We start from the raw sequence: 9,984 nt of genomic DNA, 5'->3' as shown, positions 1-9,984 counted from the left end.
AGAGTTACCTCAAGAGATCGCTCTGAAGCGATAAAGCCGCCTATTGCTTACTTTGAAAATGTTTCTTGTACCTCTGTTTTCTTATAGTAGTAGTACTGGTTAGGTACTATTTATATTGTGGTGTCAATAAAGAGTCATTGTATTGTATTACTATATTGTAACGTCGATGATCACTGGTAGAGAAGCTCATTTGGAATAGGTGATCATGATCTACAACCAGTAACCAATATGTATATACCTATTTATATAATGGAATTAGCTGTGAATAATTAAAAATTGACATTTAAACACTTACCTGCTTCATGGTATTGCCTTCAAATATTCTGTCCAAATGCAGTTTGTTTCCATTTGAGAGGGTTATAACCGACTCTAGGGTGTCCCCTTTCAGCTCGAAATGTACTTTGGCATTGCTTCCATCAGGAGTCTTAAAATCCGCATCAACGCCTGGAGTTATTTTCTGATTGAAAGCTTCAGCACCGGCTTTGAATACTATGTACTGGATGGAGCCATCGTCGTTCTTTTGGAAGGTGGATATGGAATCCATGTTTCTCAGCATCTGTCGGGTTGGCTCGGGGACCTCTGGAAGATTAAAACGGTTTCAGTTTCTATATCTTTGTTACCTTTGTTATCTTTGTTACTTGTGATACCTATATTATTAACTGTTAGGTACGAGAGTATACTTTTTAATTTAAATCCATACGTACATAAAATAAACATAAAACACATGAAATGACAGTTAAAAAGAAGACAAAGTGAACTAACCTAAGAAACCTTAACTAAACATGTTACTATAAAAATAAAAATTATAAAAAGAACACAGGTACGTGTATTATCTCTTTGTGAAGCAAAAATATTTCATTTCCGACGAAAGCTTAATATATTGGCTTTAGTTGCTTACAACTGTTACAAATGTTAATTTGTTTATTGAATGTGATCTTGCTCGCTAATCCTGCCGTGAAGCAGCAGTGCTTGCACTGTTGTGTTTCGGCGTGGAGAGTAAGACAGCCGGTGAAATTACTGGCACTTGAGGTAGGCCATCTTAGGCCTCTAGGTTGGGAACGCATCTACAATACCCCTGGTGTTGCAGATGTTTATAGGCGGAGGTGATCTCTTACCATCAGGAGACCCACTTGCTCGTTTTCCTTCCAGCCGAATAAAAAAAATGTGAAAGTACGTTTTTTTTGCCTTTGTTATTTCAATTTTGAACATGAAACTACCGTGAGACTCACTCATATTAAAAGATATTATAACGGATAACTCACGTCTTAAACCGAGTTTAGCTCGACATGTTTCGGGCTATTTCGTAGCCCGAAACACAATTACTTATATTAAATTAAAAGCATAATAAAAATATACCTAGGTAGGTACGTACTACGTATACATATACAAATTATAAAATACAATTAAATTTATCGAATTTATTGAGTACGACATTACCTACATATATCTAGGTACTGTCCGAAATTCTACTAATACTTATTTGTGATAAAATGACTAAAACAGCTGAACGGATTTGGATGAAATTTGGCATACAGATACTTGATAATCGAGATTATGAAGTTAGGACACATGTTATCACGGAAAATTGAATAAATTCTTTGGAATCGAGAAACGATTTCTTCGCAGACAAAATCACGAGCAACAGCTAGTATTAAATACAACAACTACTCACTTAGCAATTCCATGAATTCCTCTGAATTCTCCAGCCTGGTTTTCTTATATTTCTTCCCGTAGAACGACATAATGATTCTGTTAACTATTAATCACTGCAATGGTTGTAAAATCATTTTATTGCGTTATTTATACTGTGCCTTTATCGTGCATTAATCTTCTTGTATCAGTTAAGCTAATAAAAGTAAGATTGGTTTTTTAAGTATTTTTGTATTTTTATTTCAACTCCAAATTTTGTTACTTTTATGGTCACCCGTAAAATCCACATCGAATAGCATGCAGCACGGAATGCTGGGGACCTGGATTCGATTCCCAGCGCTGGTCTCTTTTTCTAGTTCTTCTGTGCATCTATGTTTCAGTTTGTATTTTAGATCTCATAAAAGTAATCCAAAACTTCACTTTATGTTTAAGAAACTTGTACAGTCACCAACACCAATATCATTCTGGCGTAACGAAGCGTGCATAAATATCTGATACGACTCTATTTGTAGGGCCAATAGGAAATGTCAGATATTTTTGCACGCTCCGCTATGACAGATATTAATGCAGGTAGTATACTTTAGAAAGCAAGGCGTGGAGAGCCTCTTACAGGCTCGCGATGTCGTCAGTCCACCTATTGGGAAGCCTGTCACCCGAGAATCTTTCTCCCCCAACGATTTGTTCTTCGAACAATGTGGCAAGCCTTCGAGCTATGTCGATGACTTCAGTTCTTCAGCAAATTTCCGTATTCCGGATTCTATCGCGCAAAGAAACTCCGAACATAGCTCTCTCCATCGCTCGTTGCGTAGCTCTGAGCCTCTCCAAGAGGTCCACAGTGGAGGACCACGTCATAGGCTCACAGGTAGTGGTTGAAAACTCACGTCTTCAAGCACTGCGGTGATTATTTAATGATGAGTACCTACTCAACTTGATTCAAAAAAAGTTTCGTCGTTAGTTAGGTTGAACAAGCACCTTAATTACCTATTTATGTAGTCTTTTTTACAAGGTTTTTTTTAAGGTTGGTAATTTTATTTATTTAAAAAGTCGCATTATGGTAATGGTACAATTGAAGTACTTAGGTATGCTAAACTATCGTAAATAACTTTAATAATAGCTTGTGTTAGTTTGTTTCATTGTTTGCTTATACTTACCTACTCTTTTTTTTTCAAATAATTTGCCATCGCAAGCGAGCATGCGGGTAACCTGATGGTAAGTGATCACCGCCGCCCATGGACACCTACAGCATTATTAGGACTGCGGGTGCGTTGCCAGCCTAATAGGGGGCCTAAAGAGGGAGGGGAAGGGGGACGGGGGTCTTTATTGTACAAAAAGGAAATCAAAAAGGTTACAGAAAAAAAAGTGTTACCTAAGGACAAAGGCGGACTTATCCCTGAAGGGATAACTGCCAGTCAACCTTTGAGTGGCTTTTATTTAACTTCCGTATATTTGTTTGTTTTGTATGCTTTAAATCTTGCAATTTCAGAGAGTCACCTGAAATTTGGTGTTGGTTTAAAATTGTAATTATTAGCTTTATGATAATTTATATATTTATTTGTTGCTGTTTATCTCACTGCCTATATTTATTTTGGACGTATATTATATGTACGATATAATTATGTATGTATTCGTAGATGTATTTCGGTTACGTTAAAACTTTCTGATCTACTTTTGATGCACCACCTGTTGTAAACTAGTCCTCCCTTCTTTCTGTAAAAAAGGTTGCCTGGAAGAGATCGCTCTTAAGCGATAAGGCCGCCTATTGCTCACCTTGTAATTTTTTCTCTGTGTATCTGTTTTCTGTATCGCTTACTATGTCTGGTGTACAATAAAGAGTCTTTGTATTGTATTGTATAAAAATCCGTACAGCGGTTTAGGCGTGAAAAAGTAACAGGTGGACGGACAGTTATTTTTAGCCGGCTTCAAAAAAAGGAGGAGGTTCTCAATTCGTGTCTATGTTCTTTTTCGTGTGTTTGTTACGCGATAAATCCGCCAATTGTGGGTCGAATTTCAAAATTATTTTTTTGTTCTAAGGGACATACTTTCGTTGTCATCAAGCCAGGATCTGATGGTTGGATCTTAGAGAAATCGAAAGCAATCCTCAAATTTTAAAAGCACACCTATAGCGATTTTGGCATTTATAACACCAAGTCAAGTATTTAGATTCAGAAAATATCATTTGGTGAACTAGGCCTGATGAACAAGACCGTAATAATACAACTACGCTAAGTAAGTAATTATACGGCTACAAATAACTAAAAACCATGAAAAAGGTTTGAAAATTTTGAAAACACAACTTAAATACATACATACAAACGTTGCAGGTTAAATAAAAAAAACGGCCAAGTTCGCCAGACTCGCGTACCGAGGATTCCGTACAAATTTATAGGTATCTATGAACATTCCTTTCACAGATTCTTCTCATAGACATAATATACGCAATGTGGGGTCACTTTAGATGGTTTCTGAAACTGGGTATAAGACCTGCCTTCATATCAAATTTTAAGTTTCTCATCATGTCAGCCGAAAGACGTCCACTGCTGGACATAGGCCTCCCCCAAGGCTTTCCACTCAGACCGGTCTTCCCGCATACAAAGCGATACCGCGATCTTAACCAGGTCATCGCTCCATCTTGTTCGAGGTCTGCCGACAGCTCGTCTCCCGCGGCCCGCGGACACCATTCGAGAACCTTCTGACCCCATCGGCCATCAGTCCTGCGAGCAATGTGCCCGCCCACTGCCACTTCAGTTTCGCAATTCTTCGGGCTATGTCGGTAACCTTAGTTCTACTGCGGATATCATCATAGCGGATATATTAAAGTTTCAAAGACAACCGAAAGTAGGTATAGGCCTATTATATAGGTGTTTCGGTTACAGTAATTTATATAAACACCTTTTATGATGACTGTCTCTTGATTTTTTTACTATTTCAAGAGATAGGTAGGTAGCAGACCTGAGTATTTGATATTAGTTTCAGCTTGATAGGTACCTCAACGCGTTTCTGAAAAAAAGAGTTTTGATAGATGGACAGACAGACGGACGGAGAACAAAGTAATCCTATTAGGATTCCGCTTTTTCCTTTTTCGGTGGGGTGGAACCCTAAGAAGGTTAATGTTTTTACGGCGAGTGTCGAAACTTCGTAATTTCTAATTGTATGTTGTATATTGACGACATCGGCTCTTGAAGATAATACTGACAATTACATAAAATTTCTCTAGTATACTAAGACTTACGGTCAGTGTAAACTTATTTTTTAAATGGTTTTTTTAACATCACTGATTACCTACTTTCAGAGGATAATGGAGACATTAAGGTTATCATGAGGCGGTAATATTTACTGGGTGTGTTAATTATCAGAAGCAAAGTTGATAGCGTATCAATCAACGGTAAAATCGATAAACTGCGTGTTTTTGAGTAGTGGGCGAATGTGGCGAGGATGAGTTCTCAAACACATGTTCTTTCACTGCTTCAAATTGTTACTCTCTTAAAATGATGTTCTCCCTTCAAAAATTCCAAGCCATGTCAACTTTACTTCTTGCTCTAGTATGCACTCCCTTTATCATAATCATCATCATCTTAGCTTATACACGTCCCAATGCTGGACACAGAGGCTTCCTCTCTCCTCCTCCTGTTTTTGCTCACCCGCGACCTTATGGTAGCTGAGTTTGTGCAGGATATGCAATAAATTTATTGCTAATTGTTGTAGTTGCTGGTTTGCTAATTGTAAGTACAAACACACTATTACATGTATAGAATTTAAGTTTTAAAAGATGCATTTTTGTTTAACTTTGGTGTATTTTTCGGTGCTCGCTGATACTGTATGTTTAAGCATTTTCTCAATAAGTGAAATGTAATTTTCTTTGAGAAATAAAGTTCTCTAACCATAAATATATAAAATCTCCCTACTAAAATGTGTAACTAAATTTGAATATACTTAATAATAATAAGCCTTGTATGTTGGAGCCTCCGGGGTTGAGCCGTAGCGACGGCAAGAGGCCTGATGGGCTGACGTTGGTTCCCTGGCGGAGAGGGCGGTGTCTCTTGTGGGATGCAACGTGCGTGAGTACCTTTGCGGCATCACACCTGAGTCACACGTCGAGGGCAGCTGGTTCCGCGGCTGAAAATGCTTCGCGGTCGAAGCGCCTGAAATACTCAGCCTTGGAACAGGCGTACGACTTTGTGCCATTTGCGGTCGAGACGGCTGGCCCTTGGGGGGTGAACGCCAGGACGTTAGTTTGGGAATTGGGGCGCAGGATGAGGGACAGAGGAGGTGACCCCCGTTCCGGGTCGTACTTGGTCCAGCGGGTCTCGTTGGCCATACAACGGGGCAATGCCGCTGGGGTAATGGGTACGTTTGGGCCAAGTACGATGCGGACGGGTATGGAGTAGTTTTTGTTTTACTTTATTATATAATTTATTCTCTTTTTTTTTCGTGATTTTTGTCATTTTTTTTTATTGTATAACTGTTTTGAATAAATTATTATTTTATTAGTTATTAGTTTGTGACATTAATATCATTTCGCTAATTGTATTGTATTTAGTATATTTTAAGGTTAATTTTCTTTTCTACAAGTTTATGTAATCTATTTGAATGAAATGAATGAAAATTTTAATGTAATTTTAAGTGTGATTATATTAATGATTATATGTTTCTTAATAATAATAAATTATAGTTCTAGGTAGCTAAACAAATGGTGTTTCCTATTTTAGGTTTTCAGCCGAGTACCTACAGCACGCCAAAGTCACCGAAAAACGGCTAAGTATATAAAACCATTATATCGGTCGTCTTCAACCTCGAAATTGGCAGAACCAATTAAGCTATATTCCTAAAATTGAATTAAAATTGACGTATTGATTAAAATGACATCAACACAGGCTGCCTTGTTTGATGATGGCAATATCGTATTGGGCAGCTGGAAAGCTGTGCTGCCTACCTACCCGTCATCGCGTACCTGAAATTTTGGAGCTCTACCCTATAAGTAAATTGATGTGAGCTCTTTGAACCCTAAAAGTTTTTCCATGTCCGTATATCTAACCGTCCGTCTGTCCACATCTTAGCTTAGGAACTGTTAGTGCTTAAAAGCTGCATATAAGTATAATATACAATTGTTTAGAACTATAGATGTATAAATTAAACCATGTCAAAAAAGATTATCAGTTTTTATTCTGCTGTGATTTGGTAGAAAAGATTAATTGATGGTGGTTATTAAAAGGCACATCCCCTCTCTTCGGGTCTTAAAACTACAAGGGTTTCAATTTTGTAATTTTTACAAGTTTTTATCGTTATATTTGTCTGTTTGTTTGTTCGTACGGTACGAAAGTATGTATGTACGATCTTGCAAGTCAATTTTTGCTCTCTTAAGTAACACCTTAATAACAAAGCAAGTCTATATCAACAAAAAATAGACTTTTTAAGTCTGAAAAATTTATATATTTTTTTAATAATTTTCACTTTATGTGAAACTAAAAAGCAATTAAGTCAATCAAAATAAATAAATAAAACTAAAAAATTATAATTATATATAACAATGCGTGAAAAATAAAAGGTACCTTCCACTATTGCTATTTAATTTCCTCTCAAAGAAAGTGAAAGGCAAAGTTTAAAACCGAGCATTAAATCCATTTTCCCCTCGACATGTCTATGTGAACGCCTCGGGTAAAATGGCTCCAAACATTAGGTATTACTACGGACCCCTAACAAGGAAAAAATGTAGAGTTTGCATTACGAAATAAATAATAGTTACGAAGAAAGTCTCGCCTTTATTTTTTTTCTAAAACAATAATATAGGGATACAATTGTCATTTTACCTTATTAAAATTTATTATATTCTGCCGGATATAACTAAATTTTTATAAGTAAAAGTTAAGTTCCCTTTCATTCATTTTCTACTGATAAACGCTACTTCCGTGATTTGGAGCTAGTCATACTCAGTTCGTAATTTATATCATGCGTAATCGTAAATGTAAAATAATACATTTTTTATGCAATGTAATGTAACACAAGCCCAACTGAAATAAAATATTTAGAAGGTATGTCTTTTAATTACGTCACCTAAATGATTCACGTACCTTTTCAGGGTTCCGGAGCCAAAATGGCAAAAACGGAACCCTTATAGTTTCGCCATGTCTTGGCTTTGCTCAGGGACTATCAATGGTAGGAAGCTGTAATTTTGCACGGATATATAAATGTAAACTATGCCAACAAAATGGTACAATAGAAAACAAAAAAAAAAACATTTTTTAGGGTGCCTCCCATAGACGTAAAGTGGGGGTGATTTTTTTTTCTCATCCAACCCTATAGTGTAGGGTATCGTTGGATAGGTAGGGATCATTAGGCGTTTGCTGAGACGATTTTTCGATTGAGTGATTTGTTTTTTTTTATTCGACTGGATGGCAAACGAGCAAGTTTGCGCAATATTCAAATTTAAAGTGCAAATTTTCTAAAATTTAAGTCGGTAGGTGGAAAAATTTGAAAAAAATCAGGGTGATAGTGAGTAAGTATATCAAACTTTCAAGGGAAACTATAACGGCTAAGTTTGCTTGAGAATTATTAGTAGTTTAAGAGTAAATAGCAGCCTAAGGTATAAAATATACCTAAACTTGGAAGATTCCATATAAAATACGAAATCCTTAGAAAAACTTACTCGCATTAATTTGTTCGCAGAGTTTTGGTGATCATTTAATAAATTTGGTGATCATTCAAAAAATTTGGTGATGATTTATTAAATTTGATGATCGATAATGAATAGCTTAATAACCACTCTTATAATGTTAGAATTGATTGGAGCTCATTTTGTTTTTCGGGTTTTTTTTTCAAAGCCTGTCCAAATTTTAGGTACTTAGTAGTTTTTTCCTTGTACCAAAACATGATGTAAACTTGCACGTAAATTATCACAAACAGTGCCGCTGATATCATATGCGCATGCTCGGTATTATCATCGTTTCGTGACGAAGTTGGATGCGGTATTTGACTATTTTGTATATGTTTTATAAATTAAAACTACACAATGCCTGTTATCGAATAGAGAAACAATTATTAAGCTACCTTTACAAATAACAAAGTTATAAAGGTTTGAAATTCAAGATTAGACAGAGAAAGACATACTGACAGGTGACGTCACACGCCAGTAGCGCCATACTTGCTGCATAGAGAAAAGCGTTTGAGAAAGAGACAGGTATATAGATTTTTCAAAAAATCACTATAAATCCAATTTTAAACCTATTTCAGTTTTCTCTTCGCTAAACACTGTCTGTACATCTATATTTTCATAATAATATTAAGATATGGCAAATTCAGGAGTTGTCAAATACCTTATTAGATTAATGAAAAAGAAAAGGAAACTGAAATGCAAGCAACCTACGATATCGACCATACATCGAATCATGATGATATTTAGTTTATTGCTTTATCTGTGTTTGGCAAGGCCTTACAATTCGTGCGATGATTTCAGCCTTATCAAGTTCACTGATATTTATTCTAGTATAACAAACTTTGCTAGTCGCAGACACTTCGTACCCAGTTACGACGGGACTACAACATAATGATATAATATTCAGCTAGAAAAAAAAATTGTTAAGTAATTGTTAGTAGGTGGGGCTGGCTGAATTCGAATTACGGAGCGTGTTTGAAAAGAAAATGGACAAAGTATAATTTAATGATGTACATTTACACAAAGTTACATTCAGTCACTTCAGTCTTCTGTACGCTGCATATCTTTTAAACTACCTAAGCAATGAATTTACGAGTAAATGCGGTGTTCACCATCAGTCAGATAATTTTTCACGGAATATATGATACATATACTAGCGACGGGCCCCGGCTTCGTGCGGGATGAAGCTGAGAAATGTGAAGTGACTTATTGATTAGAAACCTTTTTCTATAATTGTACCCGAGCAAAGCAGCGACACTAGCGACATCTATGCTGTAGTCCTCATCGAGAAACTTTCACCACCCCATTGGAACTAACTGCTCACCCGGACAAGAGATGTCGTTATTATGCAATCAAATTAAGATTAAATATAATGACCCGGATAACTCACGCCTTAAATCGAGTTTAGCTCGACATGTTTCGGGCTAATCCGTAGCCCTTCGTCTTCGGAGCAACGCGACTCAGCGGCTGCTGCAACACGCGCACTGCAGGGCTGTGGCTGGTAACCTCCGCAACCAAGCGTACGGTAAAAAGGTCCGGTAGATGATACCCGATTCAGGCTGGCCGGGGTAACGGTCGGGCAGGAAAGAATTTTATAAATTAGCCCACAACAAAGCAAAAAGACCTAGCCTAAACGACCCTAAGCGTCAATGAAATAAACACTTACCCGATGGAAAATCGGCGATGCA

At 36.8% G+C, this 9,984-nt stretch overlaps 1 protein-coding gene across 1 annotated transcript; it reads right to left on the bottom strand.

The window, feature by feature from the left end:
* Window positions 1–268: 268 nt before the first annotated feature.
* Window positions 269–1,783, bottom strand: LOC141431107 (fatty acid-binding protein, liver-type-like). Its single transcript, XM_074092112.1, has 2 exons — window positions 1,673–1,783; window positions 269–579 (listed from the first exon to the last, which is right to left on the bottom strand). The coding sequence occupies exons 1-2, from the start codon at window positions 1,740–1,742 to the stop codon at window positions 284–286; spliced, it is 366 nt and encodes a 121-aa protein (XP_073948213.1). The 5' UTR covers window positions 1,743–1,783; the 3' UTR covers window positions 269–283.
* Between the last annotated feature and the right edge of the window lie 8,201 nt (window positions 1,784–9,984).

Source organism: Choristoneura fumiferana, chromosome 9 (assembly GCF_025370935.1).
Source record: "Choristoneura fumiferana chromosome 9, NRCan_CFum_1, whole genome shotgun sequence".
Lineage (NCBI taxonomy): Eukaryota > Metazoa > Arthropoda > Insecta > Lepidoptera > Tortricidae > Choristoneura > Choristoneura fumiferana.
The sequence above is the reverse complement of the archived record's forward strand: the minus strand, read 5'-3'. Positions and strand labels throughout refer to the sequence as shown.